General features: G+C 37.3%; 2 protein-coding genes across 8 annotated transcripts in view; one reads left to right on the forward strand and one right to left on the reverse strand.

Moving 5' to 3' along the window:
• Nucleotides 1–16043, forward strand: part of ARMC10 (armadillo repeat containing 10) — a 30299-nt gene extending 14256 nt beyond the window's left edge. For 2 of the 4 annotated variants that reach the window (XM_079150930.1, XM_079150932.1), the window contains 2 exons: nucleotides 123–228; nucleotides 5900–7908. In XM_079150930.1, the coding sequence (XP_079007056.1) occupies nucleotides 123–228; nucleotides 5900–6069 (276 nt within the window). In that variant the 3' untranslated portion in view covers nucleotides 6070–7908. Of the gene's footprint in view, nucleotides 1–122; nucleotides 469–5899; nucleotides 7909–14536 lie in introns of those variants that run through there. The other 2 variants (XM_079150933.1, XM_079150931.1) reach the window with 2 other exon arrangements.
• The window catches only part of NAPEPLD (N-acyl phosphatidylethanolamine phospholipase D), a 32390-nt gene continuing 10853 nt past the window's right edge, over nucleotides 4112–25648 (reverse strand). For all 4 annotated transcript variants that reach the window (XM_079150926.1, XM_079150925.1, XM_079150927.1 and 1 more), the window contains 4 exons: nucleotides 20443–20752; nucleotides 13620–14266; nucleotides 9870–9984; nucleotides 4112–5170 (listed from right to left, as the gene is read on the reverse strand). In XM_079150926.1, the coding sequence (XP_079007052.1) occupies nucleotides 5021–5170; nucleotides 9870–9984; nucleotides 13620–14266; nucleotides 20443–20752 (1222 nt within the window). In that variant the 3' untranslated portion in view covers nucleotides 4112–5020. The remainder of the gene's footprint in view (nucleotides 5171–9869; nucleotides 9985–13619; nucleotides 14267–20442; nucleotides 20753–25648) is intronic.

Consider the following 25648-nt stretch of genomic DNA (forward strand, 5'->3'; position numbering starts at 1 on the left):
TCGTTATCATTAGTATACAACATAAGGGTGCCTAAGATTTACACATATAAGTTATGTAACCATAATTTTCTGATAGAATTTTTAAAATGTAAAATATGACAATGATATGCTTGCTTTTCCAGGTGGATTCATCATTCCTTTCCCTTTATGATGGCCATGTAGCAAAGGAGATTCTTCTTCGAGTACTCACCCTATTTCAGAATATAAATAACTGCCTCAGAATGGAAGGTCAGTTAGCTACTCAGCCTCCTTTCCCTAAAGGTTCATTGTTTTTCCTGTTATATGGAGAAGAATGTGCCCAGAAGATGAGAGCTTTAGTTTATCATCATGATGTGGATGTGAAAGAAAAGGCTGTAACAATAATACCAAAATTCTGATTGGTTGGTCATATTTCTCCAAAGAGTAATGAGTCTGGAAATTAACCTTTTGCTTTTTAAATAACCCTCTACTCTTTTTTTTTTTTTTTTTTGGGGGGGGGGGTGGGAGGGGAGGTTTGGGAATTGAACACATAATGCTTAAACAATGAGTCACATCCCCAGGTCCCTTTTTTTTATTTTTTGAGACAGGGTCTCACTAAGTTGCTCAGGGCCTCACTAAGTTGCTGACTCTGGCCTCAAACTTGTGAACCTCCTACCACGGCCTCCCAAGCTACTGGGATTACAAGCATGTATCATCACCCCTGGCCCCCTTCTACTCTTTGAAGTGATTTTGCAGTTACTCTTCTGAGACGCATTAGTATGAGATTAATTTTTTGTTTCAGAACTACCATAGAATGGCCCTGGTTTTTTAATATCGATGAGATCATGAGCTCTCAAATCCACCTTTCAACCCAGTCTTACTGCTTTCAAAAGTCTTTTAATTATCAGAATCTATTCTTATCACCTGAGTGTGGTGGCACACATCTGTAATCCCAGTGGCTCAGGAAGCAGAGGCAGAAAGACTGAGTTCAGAGCCAGCCTCAGCAACTTAGCAAGACTCTGTCTTAAAATATAAGAAATGGCTGGGGATGTGACTCAGGGGTTAAGTACCCTGGGTTCAATCCCCAGCACCAAAATAAAACAAAAAAAATTTATTGTCATCATCCCTAGACAATGAAAAATGTAAACTTTTAGAGGAAAATGTTTCTTAGTATTCACCCCTTACCCTTCAGTATGTCCGTTGTAAAGATATTACATGTAAAACACTAGGACCAATCAAAATGTCCATCCACAGGCAATGGGTTAAATTAATTAGCCAGTCTTTTAAGAAAATATTAAGTGAATCTGAATAAGCTGATATGGAAAGACATCCATGAAATATGGTTGTTTTTCAAAGTACATGTAAAAGTATATATGTATATTATGATCCCATGATTGATTTTAGATATAAATTATTTATGCTTATACATGGATAGAACATTTCCAGAATGATATCCAAACTCCAGAAATAGGACTGGGATATGGGGCTATGAATTTTCTGTGTATACCCATTTCTACTGTTTGAAATTTTTTACTTTGGTCAGAAATTGTAGTTTTTTTTTTTTTAATAAAAAGGAAAAAGTTACCAACAAGTCTATACATATTTTCTCCCCTTAATTGACAGTACTTTATTCATTTTCATCCATATTTTACTGGACTAGAATTACAATATAAAGATGTCTTAGCTGTTACCTATTGAAATACTATTTTTATCCCACAGGGTATTAACAATTTGATATATCTGAATGTAGTCAGGATCTATAATACACAAGTTCATAGTCCTCAACATGCTTAGCATTAACTAAATTAGTAGGCAAGCAAAAGCTTTATATTTTTGGACTTATGACAAAGCTTGGAGAGTGCTTTAAGTTCATTTGCCAATATACAGATATAAACTTGTTGCCACAAGAAGTCACAAATCCTCAAACAGAAAAATGTGTGTCTTCCAGGTTATCCTGATACAGAAATAGAACTTTGAAGAAATACTTTTACAGCAGAAAAATGGTGCAATATAAGATGAAAAATGGGAATGCCCAATGGGCTACAGTAGTAATGTAATATGATAGCTAAGAATAATACTTTCATATGTTGGTGACACAACATAGGTATTAATTTCCAAAAGGCACATTTCTTTGTAACAGTTTTTCTAAAACTCTGTCCCCTACTAAATGAAGCTATGTGTTCAAAATGTGCACATATTAAAAACCAGGATTTGTATTTAATGTGCTTTAGAAGCGCCAGATTCTAAAACTCCATATCTTTTCCTCTCTTAGTAGTCCAACACTAAGATGTCGTTAATAAGTAACGATACTTCCTAGAGATCACAGCATTGATTCTGAAATGTCAATATGCTAAAGAAGGGGAGTAATTTTTAGCTACTTCAGAAGACTTCATAATAAAAATACACAAATAGATCTTTTCTATGTAGGTCATCACATCTTTACTTTGTGTGTTGTAGGAGTGCTTACTGGGGATTGAACCCACGGGTGCTCTACCATGGAGCTATATCTCCACCATTTTTATTTTGAGACATGATCTCACCAAATTGCCCAGGCTCGTCTGAAACCCACAATCCTCCTACCTCAGCCTCCCAAGTAGCTGGGATGACAGACATGAGCCACCATACCCAAAACATCATCACTTTTATTAGGTGGTGTGTCTGACTGATGAACCTACCCTTAGGCAGTAAGGTATATCAGAGAAAGCATCCTCAGGATGCTTGGTAATCGAAGAACATGAAATTGACTTAAACCCTTCAAAATGTAGATAAGTGAGAAAGTGTAAACCACTCAGTAGGGTGGTTGTGATAAGGAACAATGAAGTTAGATGTAGTTAATAAAAATTAAGTACATTAAAGTTAATGTAAAAAGAACATAAATGGTGATGTACCAATAAAAACTGTGGGGAAAAAAGATGAATGGCAATAAAAACCAAAGCAAGGAAGCCTAGAAAAATAAGGTTGGCCCAATTAAATGACATTAGAATACAATTTAAAGTGCTTAGATACTGAATTCAACAGTACATGTGAATACAAAAATAATGTTAAGGCCATTCATTCATGGAGAAGAAATACCTAAGATAAGCTTGGCTTGTTCATAGCAAAGAGGTAAGACATGAATTTCAGTTCAATGTGCAACAAGGAAGACATCACAAGAATGCTGACTAGTGTTAGGGCAATACATCTGGATTCACATCTGCTTAGAGTGAAAAAGTTTATGCTTATTGTTTTTCCTTAAGTTTATTTTTCTTTTGGGGGAATTTTTGTGCTTTTGAGCCCCCAAATCATACACATTCACATACATTATACCCACATGTACATTGTGTACATACTTCCCCCTTGACTGATTTGAACCTTTTTAGATAAAAATATTAAATTACAAGAGGTTACTTATATTTGCTATTACTCTCCAATTCTACAAAATGAGTGAGATGTTTGGTGTCCTAATACATAGGATGCAACAGGAACAATATTATAAAAAGGATTAGCCTATTTTCAGCTCTCAAATGAACCTATCTGTATTAGGCAGTGATATCTTAAATAATTTTCTCCCTTAGATTTCTAAAGTGCTTTTAAAAATATTTATCCTACATGTTTTGGAGGTAGAATAAAATTATCCTCTTGTTGCGTGTGAGGAAACTGAGACACAGTGAGCATAGGTGATTTGTTTTCGGTGACAGAAAATCCATGATGAAATGATGAGAGGAGTAAAATTAAGATTTAGTGGCTAATTTTTGGCATGCATACATAATGTACAAATTATACAGCACTGTGAGGCTGTATATTTAGTGTGGAAAACCTAATTATTTTATATGAATAAAGTTTATTTTACTATGTCTGCAGATAAGGTAAACAGAACAGGCCTCCATTAGCATCTAATACAGCTCACTCCCTTAAGAAGGTTCAGGGCAATCAAGTGAATACAGAGCCTTATTTAAGACTAAAACTCAGGTCACCAGCAACCAGAATCTCTGTTTACCACTGGTATGCCACACTGACTTAATAAAAGGTACAATCATGCTTAGAAGTCATTTAATATAAAAATATATGACATTTGAATCATGTAAAACAAAGTATTTATAAAATAAATCTTACTGATATATTTAGAGTTAGAGCTAAGAGACCAGGAAAAAAAAAAGAATGTATATAGAGAAAATAGAGAAAGTAAAATTTAATTCAAAGTATATGACCTATTCACATTTAAGATCTACATTTATTTCATCTATAAAATATTTCATTGTAGCTATATTTGTGCTTATAGGTCTTTTAGATTAAAAATAGAAAATTTCATAAATCATGTTCATATCCATAGTTTCCCTTCCTCTGCCCAAATAAGGCTTTTAATTTGGGGATTATAGAGGTACAGTAAAATATACTATCCCTTCTTAAAAATGTAAGTTTATGGTGATCATGGCTTCACAAGAATGTGAATATAAAAGGACTGTATACTTTCGTAAAAGGTTAAAATGATAACTTTTAGGTTATATATATCTTGCCACAATAAATTTTAAAAATCTTTTTAAATGATAACTTAGCCCAAATCCTATATTTTTATGCTTAATAAAGTAAATCACTTAACATTTAACATAATCTAGTCTTGACAGAGCAAGAACTGCTGTTTATAAGCATGTGGGAATTAATTTTATCATTCACTACTATGTAAACATAAGGAAGATATGAGTGTATGCATATAGGCCTCTGAAAAAAATCTAGGTACCTTGATTCACCTTGTAGAGATCCTGAAAAATAGACAAACAAATGAATCTTTAATAAGTTTTTCATTACCTCAGAAAATTCTACCACCATTAGAATATAACGCTTTAGTAAAAAATTTCTATTGCAATGCTTATACCATTAAAATAAGATTTTTAAATCCACATTGTCAACTCATCATTTAAATGCCTCACTCCGGAACTCTTATATAAGCTAGTCGTCATATTAGTAAGCAAGTTATTACACAAAACATAAAACACACTTGCAGAAGTTTTTTCCCAGTGTCATAATATTCATGAATTTCTTTTAAGTCTTTTCATTTGCCTTCAAATTTACATCCAATGATTTTTTTTCATTGAAAGCTCCTGTTTTCATATTCAAAGTTTTCATCATCATTACTTAAGTATCTTGATTCTCCATGCTTCAAGACAAAAAAATCTTCAGTCTTAAGTCCATATCTTTCTAGAGCTTCACTTAGTTTCACTGGAGGCTCTAAGTAATGCTGGTAAAGGGCAGAGTGAAGAAAAATGAAAAAGAAATTAATAACATATGTTTGGGGGATATTTCAAATTAAATACATCAAACTAAAGTAACCAACAAATCCTATATAAAACAATGCCCTTTTAATTGAGTCATTAGCAAATGAGTCACTTATACTTGTTAATATATACTCTTGAGTCATTAGTTATGATGTCAATAGAAATGTCTATTGACAGATACAAATCAATGTATCTAAACACCTGTACATCAAATGTGGTGCCACCTTAGACTGAACACCATTAAGATTATATGAAATCTGATCTGTTGAAGTTTCATTTAAATGGAATCAGTGTGAAAAACATTAGAGAATTGAATGTTAACATTTTTGAAGTATACAGAAATCTGAGTGTGTGTGTGATATAAAATGCTAGCACAAATATTTTTGGATGAAGAAGGGGTGATAAAATCAAAACCTCTAGCCTCGTATAGAAACTAGTCTGCAGACTGAGAGAGAACCCCAGAGAAGAAATACTATGGGTAGGTTTCCCTAGTTCCCTTACAGTATACAGTATGTTCCAGTATACAGTATGTTCCAGAATGTTTTCACCCACTCAACTGTTTTTTTTTTTTCCGAATAAATTGAGTCCACTGAATATTGACTAAAATAGTTACAAAGAAATTAAAAGGTATAAAGCTAAATAATTTCATTAGTTTTTGGTGGTGTTCTGTTTTTGTTTTTCTGTGGCACCAGGGACTGAATCCAGCAGTGCTCTGCCACAGGATCTTGCTAAATTGCCCAGGCTAGACTCAAACTTGCAAGCCTCCTACCTCAGCCTCCCAAGTCACTGGGATTACAGGCATGCTCCACCACTGTGCCCAGCTGGTTATTTCTCATTTGGTCTAAACCTTTACATTGTATAATAGCTATTTTTTTTCTTCATTCAAAGTTGCCCTCCCCCAATTAACTTCAGTTAGAAAAGCTGTGAAAAAAGGAGTGTCATGATTTGATTCAAGTTGTGGGGTCACTGTCCTCTACAGTGTTGAGCAGACTGTAAGGGGCAGAGTGGTAGTAATGAAGGAGGTAAGAAGTGTTCAAATTCTGAGAACAATCTGAATAGTAAGCTGACTGTGTGTAGGCAGGGTGGGTAGGGGGTACTAGATGAAGGGCATGAATAGAAGTTAAGCTTTTGGCTGAATAACTGGACAAAGTTGCCATTTACTGAGATGTAAGAGAAGTTTGCGGGGAAGATCAGAAAGTTTGGTTTCAGACTTAAGTTTCAGATACCTAGTGGATCTCCAAGGGAAGGTGTCAAGAGACAACTATAGACATCAATGTGGATGATGGTAGGGGAAGGGAGGGTGTGAACTAGGGAGGCACAGCAGGCAGATGGTACTTAAAGCCACAAGGCTGGATGAGATCCCTAAAGGAGATACCAGACAGAAGAGGTCCAAGGACTAATGGCTGCAATGTTTAGGGGGAGGGAGATGAGAAGCTAGCAACAGAGACTTAAGAAGGGACAGCCAGTGACAAACAAAGCCAGGAAACATTTTTTGAGGCTTAAAATGCATTTGCAGTATTTCCCCCTTGCTCACTTGTACATTTAAGGCTCTGTTTACAGGGTTACCAATGTCTTTCCACTAACAACTGAAGGCAACCAATTAATGGATGGCTGAAACCAGGAATCTACTTTTAGTCTATTTTATACATATAGAAAGGAGATTACTAATCTAGTACCAATAGAATTTAACTAAATAAGTCAAGAAATTTCCCTTGTAATTTTTTAGAAAATATTTCAAAATGACAGAATTCTTTCATTGAAAAATAACTATTTTGTTAAATTCTTTTCACTCCAACAATACATATACACCACCACCTTTCACTGGTAATTTATTTACTAAGCTATGACTTTTGTGTGAACCATGTGGTGGTATATGGATTTAGTGTGAATTCTGATGTTGTTTTAACTGGGAGTAGTCACTCTGCCTTTAAACTGCCTAGATTTAGCAATATTGTTCTAAGTTTTTTCATAGGCATAAGGTTAATTCTTAGCTATTTCAACTGTCTAGAAAATAACCCTGGAATTAGGTAAGAAAGCCTTCTGAGTAATGATAATAATCTCATAATCCAAGCACTTTAGTCCACAAAAGAGATAAAAATACCCTACAGCCATGGGACCAAACAACTAACGTAAAAGGCATGGTAGTAAATCAGAAATCAGTGAGGGTAAGTGGGGAAAGCAGAGTTCCCTGCACTCCAGATACAATAAAGGAGAGGCAAGCAGTCCTAGACAACAACTAAGTTCTAAACAGGATCCCTATTTTAGAATCTTCTACAATAGAATTCATTAAAAATAAAGACCCTGGTTACTTAGAAAGCTAACTTAAATATTATGTAATGCTTCAAATTTGTTTCCATCAAAACTAGTGATTTAAGTTTTGAGACTTAATTATATCATCTAGGAAATCCACATTCCATTCCTTAGATAAACTGGATATTGCTTGTACATAAAATTTTTGAATCTTGCCAAGTTATGGAATCTTATTCTGCTAATAATACAGTGAGTAGCTGTTATAACTGCTTAAATGCAAATAGTTTTCAAGTGTTCAGAAGTTTAAGCTAAACTTCTCTGAAAATCCAATCTACTTTAATAAATTCATGTTTGTCCTATTTATTCAACTAACATCAAAATGTGAACTACATTCAAAAGATTAAAAGCTATGAGTTTTTAATTATATGTCTGATTAATAAATAAAGATAGAGATTAGGGCTGGGGTTGTGGCTCAGTGGCAGAGCACTTGCCTAGCATGTGCAAGGTACTGGGTTCGATTCTCAGCACCACATAGAAACAAATAAGTAAATAAAATAAAGGTCCATTGCCAACTAAAAATTTAAAAAAAGAGAGAGAGAGATTAGTTTTATAACAGGAAGAATACATGAAGGCTGAATAACACAATGTTTTTTTTTTTTTTTTTCTTTTCAGTACTGGGGATTAAACCCAAGAGTGCTATACCACTGAGCTATACTCTCCAATACTTTTTTTGGGTACTGCAGATTTAATCCAGGGGCACTTAATCATTGAACCACATCCCCAGCCCTTTTTACTTTTTCTTTGAGATTGGGTCTCACTAAATTGCTTAGGACCTCACTAAATTGCTGAGGCTAGCCTTGAACTTGGAATTCTCCAGCCTCAGCCTCCCAAGTTGCTGGAATTACAGGTGTGCACCACCACACCCAGTTCCGATACTTTTTTATTTACTGAGAAAGAATCTCACTAAGTTGCTGAGGCTGGCCTGAACCTCCTGCCTCAGTCTCTGGGATCACAGACATGTGTCGCCACACCCAACTGACTAACAATAATTCTAGACTGAGGTTTTGATCCTTTTCTTATCTTCCCCATGTATCAATAAAGATCACAACTACCTACACAATCACTCAAGTGAAAAATCTAGGAGTCAATCTCAATTCATTTCTTTGTGTAGGTTTAATAAAATACTATTGCTTCATCTAAGTCACTAACACCTATTATATATGGGATATGAAAATCTCTCTCTCTCTCATTCATTCTCTATACCCTCCAAAGTTATTCATTTACTCACTCATTCTATTCCATCCCCTGACAGTATGGCTAGGAGTGTCTACATCGTGACTCAGGGTTGGGAATTCTGATTGAGGGAGTAAAGAAACAGGCAAGCAAGGTACTATGTAAATTTGGAACAAGATGCTGAAGGAAGAAGACAGACCAGAAATGGGACAGAGGAGGAGAGCCAAAACCAGCAAGAAAACCCTCGGTTCCTGCAGAGAGGCCCTAGGATGTGGAAGATGCCACAGAAAGTAAAGTAAGAGAAGTCACATTCCAACCATCCCTTTCTAAAGTTTGCTGAGGGCAGCCTTGGATCCAGAAGAGAAAGTTTAAACTCTTCCCTCCTTGATTCCAGAACTCTGCTACGAGCTAACAGAGTTCTGGGGTTCAGCTCCCTTAAGGAAAAAAATCAGCTCCTCTGGTTTAGTGTAGGAAGAAAACCACATTTATTCCAACATCTGGTACACAGCAGACATTAAACTAAATATGAATAACATTTCTAGAAGGTTCCACAATGTCTGTCTAGCCTTCTTCCATTGACCTCCATGCCATCTACTGTCCTGCTTAAAGGCTCCTCACTATTCCCTGCACTTACTGTCTCCAGGCCTATACTCTGCCCTTGATCCTCCTCTGGAAAAAACTTCATCTTGCCTCCTCATAAGCAAGTTCAAATGTCATTCTTCCATGCTATCCTGATTACCTCATCAAGGATCATCCATGATTCTGAGACCAATTAATCTGTCCCACATTACAGCATTTCCCCTTCGAACATCTGTATCACATACACATCTTCTATATCCACAGGAATGGAAGCTGCCTTGAGGGGGGAGACATGATGGTTTGTTCTACTCCCCACTTTATACACAGATTTTTGGTTATATAAACACATGCTTCATTAACTACAGTAATTAGCCCAAAAAATAACTTGCAAAAATAACATACAGGGTTTCTCACTGTATGTGAGTTTTGTTTTACTGATTAATAAGGTTTACCACCCTAACTCATGTTGTGATTGTGATGATCACACGGGGTCTGACTCCACAGTCTGTCTCTGAAAGCATTGCTAGGAGACAGTGATGCCTGAATCCCATCAGTGGTCAAACACATCATCAAAGCTATTTTTATCATGATCAAACTCACCTCATTTGCTAAGGCGAAAGTTCCCCAGTGAATTGCCACAGATTTCTTTGTTTGAACATCGATGTGAATCCTGACAGCTTCTTCTGGGTCTACGTGCTGGTATTTCATAAACCACCTGATGAAACATAGCAATTTGTTAATTCTGGTCTTTGTATACACTCTGGATTCTAATTTTTGCTTTATTTAATCAAACTTTAAGACTCCGCACAGGCCTATGGGTGTTTGAGAAATAAGAAGCAGCTTAGTGTGGTTATTTTCAGCTTGCCTCCCTATTCTTCATCTGATTTTTGATTAGTTACCTAAGAATTGGGCTAAGGTGCCAAAAGAATCAGCAACATACACTAAGTGGCACCTCAACCACTTTTTAGGCCCTGGACTTACATAGAGAACTTTAAATAAGTATTGCTACCCAGCCTGTGCCCTCAGTGATTCTGATTTAATTGTTCTGGGTTGGGACACAAGCATTAACATTTTTCAAAGTCTCCCAAATAAGTTCAATGTGCAATCAGAGTTGAGAACTGCTGGGACAGAACATAAGCAACGCTAAACAGAATGAGCCAGAAACCAAGCAGGGAGGCCAGTTCAAAGCTTAATTGTTAAAAGAAAAAAAAAAAAATAGAAAGGAAAGAAAAGAAATTTAACAAAAAGATTCTGAACAGGAAAAAAAAAATCACAGTAGGCAAAAACATCTCTAGCCAGGCACAATGGCCCCTGCCTGCCTGCAATCAGATCAGGAGGCTGAGACAAGAGGATCTCAAGTTCAAAGCTAGCCTCAGCAACTTAGCAAGACCCTAAATAAAAACTAAAAAGGGCTGGGGATGTGACCCAGTGGTGAAGTACCCCTGGGATCAATTCCTAGTACCAAAAAAAAAAAAATCTCCACTAGTACTTTTCTGCTGGGGGAGGAAAAAAAAAAAATAATAAGCAAACATCTTTCTTGTACAAATTACTACACAGTACATGAGTCTTAAACAAAACTCCTCTGTGAACAGTAAACCTTTATTTCATGTATATTGTTATTTTACTGATGATACATTCTGAATATATGACTTCTTATTTTAAAAAGTAGATATTTTGAAATCCTGGGTACAAATCAAAAACTGAATAATGAGTAAAGAACTGGAAACCAAAATTCGAATGGCAAAAGAATCTGAATATCCTATGGAAACAAATTTCTTTTAACGTGCTAAAGTGAAAGGCAAACAAAAATCAGTGTATAAAATTTAAAGAGCAGGAGTAAAAATAAAATTCCATTACTATTCAAAAAGTTTTATTTAAATATCATAAAACTGAACATGGAGGTGTTGGTTTCACAAGAAGAGAGGCCTAATGAATGACTGATTAGAGATGACGCAGAAGCACTGAAAGGCTGCAGAGAGCAAGGACCTGGGCAGGAGGCAGGCCTGGCTGTGAATTCCAGCTCTTATACTTCCTGGAAGGCCTTCAGAAGGTCTCTTTGAATTCTCTGAGCTTCCATTTCCTTGTTTGTTAAGTATAAATTTAAACCAATTCCGTGTAAAGGGTGTTACAAGGATTAAACAAAACAATGTTTATAAAAGCATGGTGCATACCACCTACTCCACAAAATTCTCCCGAAAGAGTACAGTTGACAAAATCAACACTTTCAGGAAAAAAAAAAAAAATTACTATTCCTGATAAAAAAGAAAAAACATACTGTCTACAAGCAAGTTCAAAGCTAGCCTCAGCAACTTAGCAAGACCATTTGCTTTTCAAGCCATCAGTTTGACAGAGGAATAACAACAGTCTTCAAGTCATTTACATCCTGATCGACCAGGGCCTACTAATGTTACAGTAAAAACTAATGAGCCTGGATTCAGCATAGGTGCTTCTGCACTTCACAGAACATCATGAAGAAATTCATCCATCTGTAATAGCCAAAGGGTGTGTTATTTACCACCAGCAGTGGCTGGGTCCTAAGGGAGCCCAAAAACAAAGCCACTGTGTTCTCCCCAACAGAAGATTACAGAAGCACTGTTCTGCCATATCTCCTGACACAGAATTCAAGGCAGATAAAAACAGTTTTCGGTGTGCCTCTCTATGGATTTTTTGAAAGGTCCTACTGCAAATCAAAGGGATAGACATTCCTTTCTATTCTTATGTCTATCTGAAATAAATTTAAATTTTCGACTATGATGAAACAATCAAAATAAAAATGTTAAATCCCAACAGACTTGGTAACAAGAGATCGCAAAAGTAAGGACAAAGCCTTCCCAGTATATCACTGAAAATCATTCTTGATGTAAACATCTCACATCTGTAGAGCACTCCCAATTTTGTTGAAAGGATACTTTAATTTCTGAAATAATACTGATCAGAGAAATGGACTACCCAGGACAGCCTGCCACATTTAACTCTCTTAAAACAAATAACATCTTCCTTGCCCTTCTCCTGTCTTAGAAACAAACATGGCCCCAAAGAGAGCAGGAAGGAGGAAGTAGGTAAATGTGTATGTGGTCTGGTTTATCAACACAAGCACACATATCGAATATGTATATTGCTACTTATGAAGACTTAGATAATTAGGAGAGATATTCCATTATGTTAAGAACATGGACTGAGTAAAGACCAATACTACATAAAATTGATTAGAATAGTTCTTAAAAACAAACAAAAAAAAAAAAAGGTTGATGTTTTCAGAGGCTTTAGAATTATTTAAGTGGAAAAGTGAAATTCAAGCCCTAATATTGATTTATGCTAATTTTAATATTATCAGGCACCAAAAACTTAAATTATGTGGCCCCAAAATTAAGTAAACTAGCAAAAAAATAAAAAGGGAAAAATAAGTGTTAATAAAGATAGGGAAAAATGGTGTAAACTTAAAAGGTTAACCAATAAGTACAACAAAACCAGATGGAAATGATGAGATTCATATACTCCATGCATGTTAGAGAAACACTAGTTGTTCTGTTTTGTTGGACTGCCTAAATAAAATGAAGTTGTACCCATACCTGCAAGCACTGTAAAATGGAATAAACCATTTTTAAAATACTTTAAATTAGCCCTTACTTTGTTACTATCAGTGTTTGTTTTCTCTATACTGCACATAAAAATCAGAACTGACTGAAATCTAACTGAATTTCTTTGGAAATCACTTCTCTTTTCCCAAAGCAGACAGTGTTAAGGAAAATGCAGACGGTCTCCTAGGTGATATGTGGCCATGAGCTGCTCTGAAAGTATGTGATGAGGACACACTGGCTGGAGGGTGAGTGGAGAGCGGTGCAACATCATGACCACACACCCTGCAGCGCAGACTAAAAAGGTGAAACGCAACAGGCCAGCTCTGGCTTTCTCTCCGCTCCACACAGGAGAGCTATTAGACAAGGGATCAGTGTGTTCCAAACATGGAGTGAAAAGTAGTTATACAAAGAAAGAATATTCCATGTGAAAGGAAGCAATCATGGAGTCGAAAGTAGTTAAAGAAAGAATATTCCATGTGAAAAGAAGAATTAGGCTTGATTCCTGGCTTATCAGTTTAACTTTAGTTGGAAGGACATGTGAACTTTGCATGAGATATGGTATTTCTTTACATCCTGGTCCTTCTTGATTTTGAGTAATTATTTAAAGGATATCCTATGATTTAAATATTTAAAATTTAACAATATCTAATTCAATTTGACCCATCCAGCCCCATCAGTGTATAACAAAGTCCACCATTACATAGTTTCACAAAACCTTTAAAGTTCTAAACTTATCATGCAGCGGAAATGTTTTCTTTGGAAATTTACAAACCTTGGTTCATAAGCTCCAATGGGAATAGCAGCAAGGTCAAAAGGTCCGAATCTTCTTCCTATCTCTTCAAAAGCAGGGCAATAACCAGTATCTCCTGCAAAAAAAAATCGATTCCAAGGCCCCAAGACAGACCAGCTTCCCCACAGAACCTTGTTATCATCCATTAGGGTCCTTTTACACCAGTGCTGGGAAGGTGTAAAGACAAAGGTGACCTTATCATGGCCAGGGACACAATTCTCCTCCCACCAGTCCAGCTCAATCACGTTCTCACAGCCACATTTTTGCATCCAGTCGAGGAGACCCAAAGGCACAAACCATCTCAACTCATTACCAAATCGCTCATTCAAAGCAATGACAGAACTGTAGTCCAGGTGGTCATAGTGGTTGTGACTGATAAGGACTGCATCTATTGGGGGGAGTTCACTTATTGTGCATGGGGGACGGCGAAATCGCTTTGGACCCATGTACTGTGAAGGAGAAGCACGAGAGCTGAAGATAGGATCTGTAAGAAATATGAGTTCGTCCATTTCCACCATCAGCGTGGCATGTCCCAGCCATGTGACTCTGAGGCCAGCTTCCCTCACTCCAGCTTCTCCAGGGTCATTGATAAAATATGGTTTAAGCACTGGGAGTTCTTTGTCAAGTTCCTGTATATGCAAAGAAAGACAAAGCAGCTGTTAGGAAAAGAAAGGTATTATATCAGCATAGTACAGAAGGTCTATTTTGGGACAACTGAAATTTTCAATAAACTTGCCATTTTTGCTTTTCTCTTAAAAATGCATATTTAACTTCTTTTTGGATCTGAATAACGTAATAATCTTCTTAGTCCTAAATACAACAGGCAAAGGTAAAATTAAACTTAAAACCCCGAATACGGCTAAATTAAATTATTTTAATGGCTTTCTTCTGAATACCAGAAGCACACTGGCCTGGATGCAGTTATTTTGCTTCACTAGGCTAATGTACTTGGTGCTGAAAACAGCCTCAGAAGCAGGTCAGTCCCTGAAATAGTGAAGAAAGCTGATGAAGACTTATTTGTGGCTCTTGGAAGGGAGATAAGAATCCAGCTTTTCGAGCTCAGATGATGGAGTGTGGAGCACTGTGCTGATTCCTGGACAAATCACAATCATCAGTGATCTTCCACTGCTTACCCACTAATCAAACCTGAGAGAAATAAGATCACTACCTGTGACAAGCTGATCATTTGGTGGGGGATGGTAACTTAAAAATACATCAACATGTGGTAAGTAATTGTTCCTTTGGCTACTTGACATTTTATATTTGGATTAAGTTTGAACAATAAAAACCTATCCTAGCGTTTAGTCCTGGCTTTTCTAAAACTGCTTTTACTGAACTATGACCTGGTGTCTTGCCATACGGCAGCTCTGAGGTCTCTTCAGGAAGCTGCCTCTTGAAACCTGCCATGCATGCTGAAGACTTGTGCCACCTTCACCTCCCCGCTGACCCCAGAAACATCTCTCAATTCTCAGAAACAGGAAAAGTTCTTCTCTGGAGCAACTGGCTTTCTCATTTGACTGTCACTGGGAGAACTAACGATTTGTGCTTCTTTCCTCTTTGCTGTGACTAGGAAGTTTAGAGCAAAATCTGAGGCCACCTCCAGTAATGGGCAGGGCATGATGAAGGTATTTCCATACTTCTTCTTGGCTTTATTTTTCTACCCTTGTAGTCCATTTGCTCTTACATGCTCATTCGTTTTTCACTGCTATGTGCATTTTTATAAGTTGGCCTCAAATCAGTTTTGAAAACTATGGTGTGAGATAAGTAATTAAATAAAATATGATGTGCTGTAGCCTAAAAAGGAATAAAGAGCCCACATGTCAATGGCATCACAGACGCAGTGACCTGTGTGAGTGCTGAAGAATGATGAGAAATTCATGATGGAGAGAAAAAGGAAGGAGTGTATTTCAGGAGGAGAAAGTACCCATGCGAAGACATAGAGCCAAAAAGGAACATGGGAGCAGGGAACAAGCCAAATCTAAGGGATAAGAACACAATAAGAGCCTCCCACACTCAACCCACAAATAATGAAGAAGCATCTTTTTACATCAGATATGCAAAGACATGACCTGATTTATGTTTAAGCAACACTAGAGTCTAATGATGACATCTGAGAAGGAGCCCAACAGTTATCATGTTTTGAAGAGATGAAGACCTGATAAAAAGACAGCAGTGGGCTGGGACAAGAGGGCAGATAAGGGAGATGCTGATGAAGGAAAACTGAGAAGTTACTGGAACAATCTAAATGGGAAGAAGGCCTGGTCAGGGAAAAAAAGCAGCAGCGCAGGAGAAAGACAAAAAACATTTCTCTTGGCTACTCCAAGTCTTAGTTCCCTCAGTGTAAAACAGGTGATGATAACTGAACACACACAGAGACCTGGATTAGGAGTGGCTGGCGTTCAATAAGTACTCATCTGAAAGAAAAACAAAACAAAAAGAATGTATCTACTGTAGCAGAAGAGTTACTCTAATAATCCAGGGTAGAAGTCAGTAATAGAAAATGCCAGGGAATGGTATATATTCTTTTTCCTTTGTAATAGGAAGGTAAATTCCAGAGGAAACTATTAAAAAGCACTGAAAGCTATTGCCTTTGAGAAGCAGAACTGGTGGCAGGGCCTAGTTAGAGGACTGGCAATTTCCTTATAAGCCTTTCAGTGCTGTCTTTTTAAAAACAATATGTACTTTATTTCTTGCTAAAAATTAAAAAGCAACCTGTATAGGTATACCTGTGGTATAATTTGGATGTTACATTTTTTTCAAAGGGCATCCTATTCCTCAGTGTCATACATCTAAGAATGCATTATACTTTGAAAGTAATTTCATGTATCATGTGAACTTCAAAACAAGACTAGTGACCCAAACTAGTTTATTCTTTTTTTTTTGCATGTTTGTTTATTTTTTTTTTTTAATTTGGATTCATTGTACACAAATAGGCTACAACTTTCATTTCTCTGGTTGCACACCAAGTAGTCACACCATTTGTGTAATCATACATGTCCATAGGGTAATGATGTTTGTCTCATTCTATTATCTTTCCTTCACCCTGCCCGCTCCCTACCCCTCATTTCCCTCCACACAATCCATTTTTCCTCCATTCTTGCCTCCCCTCCACCCCCAATTATGTATCATTATCCACTTATTCGAGAAATCATTCTTCAGCATTTGGTTTTTTGGTATTGGCTTATTTCACTTAGCATGATATTCTCCAACTCCATCCATTTACCTGCAAATGCCATAATTTTATTCTTCTTTATGGCTGAATAATATTCCATTGTGTATATATACCATAGTTTCTTTATTCATCTATTGAAGGGCATCTAGGTTGGTTCCACAATCCAGCTATTGTGAATTGAGCTGCTATAAACATTGATGTGGCTGTAGTATGCTGATTTTAAGTCCTTTGGGTATAGGCCGAGGAGTGGGACAGCTGAGTCAAATGGTGGTTCCATTCCAGGTTTTCTAAGGAATCTCCACACTACTTTACAGAGTTTTTCTTTATAGGAAAAAAGATGTAGTTTGTGTTGGTCAGCTTTCCATTACTATAACAAATATCTGAGCTACATCAGCTTATAAAGAGAAAAGATTCAGGGGCTGCAATTGTAGCTCAGTGGTAGAGTGCTTGCCTAGTGTGTGTTAGGCACTGGGTTTGATTCTCAGCACCACATTAAAAAAAAATAACAAATAGAAGGTATTTAAAAAAAGATTTATTTTGGCTCAAAGTTTGGGGATTTTTCAGTTCATGACTGAATAGCCCCATTGTTTATAGACCTGTAACACGTCATGGCAGGGAACACTCCACAGAAAGCCTTCACCTCCTGGCTGAGAAGTGAAAAAGAGGAAGAAGGTGCTGGGGCAACTTTGGGAGAACCTATCTCAAAAGAAGACTTTTTTAAAGGGCTGGGCATGTAACTCAGAAGTAGACTGCTTCCCCACCGTGTGCCAGGCCTTGGATTCAATCTCCCGTACTGCAGTAACCATAAAACATTGGCTCCACCACCTCCCAATAGTGCCAAGTCGGGGACTAACTCTTTAATATGTGGGACTTTGGGAGACATGTAAGAACCAAACTATCACAGAATTCCTTGAGCGACGTGAAATAAATAGGTCACACAGTCAGTAAGACTCTTAAACCTGAGCCTGGTTCCAGACCTCCTGATGTCCTGCTTTTTCTACCTGGCCATGCTGTGGCAGCCTGTCCTGCGTCTCTCAGACTCCAATCAGGTGTCCTGTGTTTACTTCTGTAGAAGTAACCAATGAGGTCAGCTTCCTTCAACTAGGGAAACCCAGGAAGTGCCTGCCTCCCTCCCACTCCAAAATTCTCCAACAGTCTCCTTTCCCCAGACTGTCAGTGACTGTGATCAACAATAAAAATCAGACAAGATCACTAAGCCAACAACGCCACAAAGCAATGACAGCAACTGAACAATGTCCAGCTGTGAACTGGCATGCCGCACTAAGCCATGAGCAGAGACAAATACCAGGAATGGCCCGAGAGAAACACTGCTTCCCACCAGGCAACTAAGTTATGCAGCCAGCTCTGCTTATGACCCACTTTCACTTTATTTAGACCTATCAGTTAATGTATATTTTAATTATATGCTTCTTCCAAAACATTTTCAAATTTATATACCTAAATAACAATATAGCATGATATATAATTATCCCATATATATCATATTATTCTGTCTCTTTCCAAAAAAAAATAATTTTTAGCTGTGGTTTACTCACTAAATGCTAGCTTCCAAATTTCTAACAAAAACAACTTCCAGAAATATGAATTCTGAGTTGATCCAAGCAACATGAAGTTGGCCTTCTGCACATAGTTCTTAATGTGTATTTTTTGGAAAATGCAGAGCTCTCTCACGTCTGGGAGTCAGCAAAAGTTAATCATTTCAGCAATTTATTTAAAGAGTTTAAACGAAGAGTTACAGTTATTCCTGAAATAAGAGAGGTCAATGTGCATTTGACCTAGTTCTGGGCTTTTATTGAAAACAAGGAGGAAACAAGATGGAAATAAAAGAGATCAGAAATAAAATATAAGTTGAAATAGTGTAAAAGTGTCTTTTCTCTCTTCTTTTATATGATGCTGAATTTGTTTTTAAGGGGTACGTTTCAAGACATGAAGTCTCCTTTGGCATTTTTTTAAAAATATCCTGACTTAAAGACCAAAAAAAAAAAAAAAAAACCCTTTCACATCATTAAAGAATACAGCCCCACTTCCACCACTCTAACTTCCTTCTGTTTTCCTTCTCCATTGCTCTTACCATGTTTTGATATGCCACACAATTTATTTAAGAATTTTGTTTATTGTCTCTCTCTTCCACTAAACCTTAGGTCCAAGAAGGCCAGCATGAATTTCTGTTTTGTCTGTGACTCTGTTTCTCGCACATAATACAGGGTACCTAGCACACAGCTGGTGCTCAATAATGCTAGCTAAATAAATGAGTGAATGAATGAGCTTGAGAAGGTCCATAAACTGTAAAGTTACACAAACAGGCAACGTGCTAATGATGTACGTGTTTATTACTCCAAGAAGATGGTCCACAGCTTTCATCGGCTTCTCAAAGAGCCAGTATCCAAAAGAGCTAAAGAACCACTGGCTTGGTGAGTCTGCAGAGATTCAACTGAGTTTCTCAAACACCTCTTAAATCATTAGAATGGAGAGATGTATTTCACTTTCATGTGGTCATTTGCTCTTTAAAATGAAACAAAAGTGAAGATACTATTACTAGAAGCTGTGACGCAAAAGTCAGGAAAAATTACCCCAACACATACCATATGTCCTGACCCTCTGCCCTAACCTTCCTCTTCACAGCTTGATACCATGTTTTTCTTCAGATGGGGTTCACCTGGAGGAAAAATCTTGTCCCTTTTTCCCATCCTCAAAAGAGAAAACGAACTTTCAATAGGCTTTATGCCTAATTCTAAAAAGGTGCTAAAAACCAATGTTAGGCTGCGGACACACAGCTCAGTGGTAGAGCATTTGCACAGCAGGCCCAAGGCTCTGAGTTCCATTCCTAGCACATGCGTGCGTGTATCTGTCTGTCTATCTAGACAGATAGATAGATACATTGTGGGGAGGCTGATGGGAGGCGTGCAGTTAACTTAAGCAAGGAAAAAGGAGAAAAAGATGTTACTGCAACTGAGAACCACCCACTGCTGCCATTCATACTTTATGAATAAAGTATATCCTACTCATCTAATAATCTCTATGCTAAATGTTAATAAATTTCATCCTAAGGAAAGTTAGCGTATTTAAAGGCAGGCTATAGTCAAGTTTTAAAGGTCTGGAAAAATCATCTGAAAATTTCTTTTACAGCTCTGGCAGCCTTATCCAAGGATTGAAAGCCACATACTCTATGCCATGCCTTTACTGCTCATCATTCATTTTCCAAACTTACCAGGTAACTACTGTCTAGAACACATCATCATGCACTTTCTCACCTTCAAGATCTTGTTCATGCCACCATCTATCTGGAAAACCACTGTCAAAAGACTTCTTAGCTATTTAGGCCCACCACAAACATATACCTCTTCAGTGAAGCCCTATCTAACCCTACCAGTCAAAATTAATCACTTCCTTAGTTGCACCTCTAAAACACTCCAGATCAGAGATGATTTTCCATGTGTAACTCTCCTGCTGAACTAGGAACCTGAGGGCATGGGTTACACTATTTACTTTGTCCGCCCAAAACCTTTCCTATCACAGTAAAGTGCAATTAACTAACCTGAGTGCACCACTCATAGCAAAGCTTAGTAATGTATGAATTAAGAGTACAAAGGATTTTCGAAAGACAAGTGCTACCTCTTTGGAACATGGAACACTGCTGTGATCCTTCTCCATTATTAGCCATCTGAGAACATTTGAAATGGAGAGATTTTTCCACGTTGGCCAAGGGTTAACAAATCTCCCATCTTTTCCTTTCTTTGACTTAGTTACATCTTCCTCTAGTCTATAATCCAGCTTGAAGCTTTTCCTGGAAAACTTAGAGAAATCACTTCCTCCAGAATTCCGAGCTGAATTTTGACGTTTTCTTACTGCTTCTTTAGGATACTGGCTGCTTGTCATCAGGGACTGGCTGCTTTCACCTTCATCCATATCCTTTGGTGAAGAACTTAAGGGGAAAAAAAGAAGGGAGGAGTTTTTAACATAAAAGCATTAAAACACATTACACAGTATTATTTCTTAGTCAATAAAAACTGTCCAAACATAAAAATATTGTGGTTATTAACTCACACTTTCTTCCTAAGAAATGGTTTTAGAATCCAGTATTACTGCTTGCCAAATAGAAAAAATGTTCACTTACTATTAGCCTAACAGTCACACCTTTCAAAAATCCCTTCTCTGCTGTAATCTAAAACCACATAGTTCCCTAGCCAGCTTTTAAATATATGAAATCTTTCATTTCAATGACATTCTGTCAATTAAAGTACCTTCATGAATCTATAATATTTTCATATCTAAATTTTAGAAATATTGTTAATAATGCATAGGAAGGATTGCTTTAAGATAACTAGGTAATTAAAATGACTTACTGTTTCAGTCAACTTTTTTGCCACTGATCAAAAGACCTGATAAGAACAAATTTAGAGGAGAAGAAGTTTATTTGGGGCTCACAGCTTTAGAGGTTTCAGTCCACAGATGGTCAACTCCATTCCTCAGGGCCTGAGGTCAGGCAGAATATCACAGTGGAAGTAAGTGACAGAGGAAAGAAGTCAAGATATGGTCACCAGGAAGCAGAGAAAGCTCTCTGCCCATCAGGGACAAAATATAAACCCCAAAGGCATACCCACCCCGATCTACCTCCTCTAGCCATATCCCACCTGCCTATGGTTACCACCCAGTTTATCTATTCAAGTGAATTAATGGACTGATTAGGTTAATGCTCTAGTAAGCCAATCACTTTAGTTTTAAACCTTCTTGCATTGTCTAAACCATGAGATTTGTGTGACACCTCATATCTACACCATAACACTTACACACAGTCATTTTTATACTGAAAATAGCCTGCTACCAACACTCCTGCAAAGTGCAATGAGTCCGAGTCCCAGGAAAGGAGAAAACATTGACAGACATTTCAATAATGTATTTAACTGATTAAAATATAAATTTGAATTAATTCAGATTTAGAACTGCCAACTTGATGTAGTATGTATTCTAACTATGTGACTCTGGACAAGTTTTATACCCTCTGTGTTTCTTGATTTCCTCATCTGTAAAATGGGGATTAAAATGCTACCTGCCCTGGGGGTTCTTGAACAGGTAAAACAAGTAAAGCACTTGGAGACAGAGTGACACAATACACGTGACAACAGCTCAATGCTGGCTGTTGTCAATGATTGTGTCCTTATGGTTACTACTCTACCACCACTGACTGCTTGACTCAAGGCACTGAAATCCTTGAATGTGAACTATTCAGAACTCAGATACATCACAGTGATAAATAATGTATTGTATTAAGAGTATGAATTTGAGCTGGGGTTGTGGCTCAGTGGTACAGTACTTGCCTGGCATGTGTGAGGCACAGGGTTTGATTCTTTTTTAAAAAGAGTATGAATTTATCTGCCATAAACATCATTTTTTTCCTCTTCTGTTATACATTTGCTTTCTGCTTAATTGCTTTACATGCAATGCATACATATAACACACTTTATAACCCTAAGAAAATAAGCACAATAACAGAAAGTCAAATATTATTTTTATGGCTACAATGGTAATTAAATATTGCCCAGCAGAGAAAGGGAAAGAACACAAACCCCAGAAAGTACACGTATGATAAACCAAAACTTTTTTTCCCAAACTTTAGAGTAAACAATCTATATAGCCTGGGGAATAATCACCATGAAGAAAAGAAACCACAGCAGACAAAAGCTAAAGCACTCACTGCTGCTTGGGGGAACGCCTAACATCTGAGCAAGAGCCTAATAAGCTGGGCATTAACCTTTCTAATTCTCCATTTTCTCACCTGTAAAATGCCTGCCTACCTGTGGAGGTTTCAAAGGATTATTAAATGATACAATGTACATAAAGTGTTTGGCACAACAATGCCAATTCCTTTTTCTCTAGCCCTGTTAACTGGTCAAACATCTAAATTCTTTAATTACCGTGAGAACTTCAAAGTGATCTGGGTGAGGAATCTCTACTCCCACCAAATCCCTTTTTCTGGGATTCTAATTAAGTTCAAACTCTCAAAGTAGGTATTAAAATTCCCATTTTTTAATTGAAGCATTCAGAAGTAGACAGCCCAATCCAAAGACGATGAGGCAGTGACTGACCGGGAGAAGGAAAAGCAAACAAACAAACAATAAATGCAAGAGTTGAGAAGTGGAGGCAGTAACTCTTGAGGGTATTCATACGGCTACTTCGTAGGGCAAGTGGTAGGAATGTGTAACAGAGTGAGAGGGGTCAGAAACAGTGGCATCAACTGATCAAGTGGGATTTCTGACCCAGTGACTTTCAGATCACCGGATGCAAGAATCCTAGAGGATGGCTGGTCATGGTGGCACACACCTGTAATCCCAATGACTCGGGAAGCTAAAGCAGGAGGATCACAAGCTCAAGACCAGTCTCAGCAACTTGGCAAGGCCCTCAGTAACTTAGTAGGACCCTGTTTCAAAATTTAAAAACAAACAAACAAACAAAAAGGTTGGGGATGTGGCTCAGCAGTACAGCATCTCTGGGTTCAATCCCTAGTACCAAAAATAAAAATAAAAAACAGAGAACTTATGTTACTCGCTGATCACCCAGCAGACACACACAACCGTGGGAGCCAAGCTGCTGTGGGGAGAGTGACATGAGAACAGAGAGGGGCCTGGAGAGTAAAATGGGAGTGCGACATGGGTTCAGTGATCTGCTTTTTCCCCAGAAAATAAGGTTTTTCAAAACAGTCTATTCATGCTACCTCCATTTTCTTACATCACATCCACTCAAGCTTTCACCCTAATCACTCCATGAAAACATCTCCCCATACCAAATAACCAACCTCTCTTACCACCTCCCCATCCTCCCTGCACAAACCCACACAAAATCCAATCTTTGGGGGTGACTTTTTTAAAAATACTTTTTTAGTTGTTGATGGACATTTATTTATTTATTTATTTATTTATTTGCAGTGCTGAGAATCAAACCCAGTGCCTCACACATGCTAGGCAAGTGCTTTACCACTGAACTGCAACCTCAGTCCCCAGGGGTGACTTTTTAAAGTGAAATCTGATACAAATAACTAACCTAAAAGGAAAAATGTCCAAAGGGTTCCTTCTGCTTTGCAAGCAAAACTCAGTAAGATGGCTCAGAAAGGTATGGGTTTCTAGCCCTGCCCTCACATGCCTCTGCTCCAAATACACAGCTGTCATCTGACTTTCTCAGATGCATAGTGCTCCTCCCTTGAGGGCACCAAACCCAACCTCACCATCTGTCAACACCAAAGATAAAATGACATAAAAACTAGAAGAAGAATGAGTTATATGCATGCTCCTGAGAGTAACTAACCAACTTTGAGCTTTCAAGTTATTTTATTGCAAAAAGGACAACATAAATTCCATTCAGTAATTATCAAGCACATTCTCTACATTTCTTTGAAGATTAGCTGCCTATTTAATTGCAGGAGGACTCAACCCCTAGATCTTTAACCAAAGAGAGGTCTGGACTGTGACATTTGGTGAAAGAAGTCAGCCAAGTACAAATATTTTACTTCAATAACTGCACACATGGGTAAAATGCTTTCCAAAAACAAGAATTCTCTATTAAAAAAGCAAATGTTTCATGCGTTCATTCTTTGACATTTAAGACTTGCCAACTCCCTAGAATTCAATGTACTGCTTTATCATTTAAAAGTTAATGAAAAAGTTTTAAAAAATCACAATAGTACAACATGTTTGGGATTTCAACATACTCATAAATTATAAAGTAGCAAATCAGCATTCCTAGAGTAGACATTTAATAAACCCTAATTGAGTCACAAACATTAGGACAATAAAGATGCTGACATTAAATTTGAGAAGTATTAAGAACTGTATTTTCATATATCTAGTTGAATTATAATAAATTTAGAATTCTGTATTTTCTTTCCTTATTTCTACTGAAGAAAAGGTTCCTTTTTGATTTTGTTTAGGGACAAGTTCTCACTATGTCACCCAGTTTGGCCTCAAACTCCTGGGCTCAAGTGATCCTCCCACATCAACCCCCCAAAAGCATTCACCACTGTATCCAGCTAGAAAAGGATCCTTTCAATACAGGGCTAGATAACATAGCTAATAAAACCCTTGCAGTTCACTGAAATGTCTGCAAAGGGTTTCAGTAGAGTAAAATGAAACTGTTCCCATCTGTCACCTTCCATCAGACACCATGTGTGACCCACCCCCACAGAGACACTGAGGCAACTGATGGGAGGGCAAGTATGTCCAAGCATGGGAAGCACACTAAAGAATGAAAAGGAGAATGTGCCGTGGGAGGCAGGCACGAACATAAACAAACCAAGAAAGTTCTGCATTGTTTACCCCTGAATTTCATTTTTAACTCATTTTATCAACCGGTTTTGCTAAGAAGTTAAGGAAAACAAACAGAAAGTTCATTATACAGTGCCAAGGAGTACACTAAACACAAGTTATGACAACTTTTAAGAACAATTATTGAGTAAAAAATATATTGGAATTAATGTACATACACATGTACATATAATATAAATCTATACACCTCACCAACCAATTTATATTCACAAGAGTAAAAAGAACATTCGTTGGGACGGAGGAAAACAGGACTCCAGTACTACTACTACTAGCTAGAGGTATTAGCTTGGGGAGACAAAATCAAACTCTCTAAACTTGGGTTTACGTGTCTGTTAAATAAAGATGGTAACCTCTAAATATCTACTTGATGGACTGTAGTAAACAAATTATGCCATGGGTTCTTCAAGGTGCTGTTACTTATAATAAGTAGAACAGTAAAAAACACATGATAAATAGGACTTTTTGGTCCAAGTGAGTCATTTTTCAGGTGAAAGATATTCTAGAAT

This window comes from Sciurus vulgaris, assembly GCF_902686455.1.
Source record: "Sciurus vulgaris genome assembly, chromosome: 8".
In the NCBI taxonomy this organism is placed as follows: domain Eukaryota; kingdom Metazoa; phylum Chordata; class Mammalia; order Rodentia; family Sciuridae; genus Sciurus; species Sciurus vulgaris.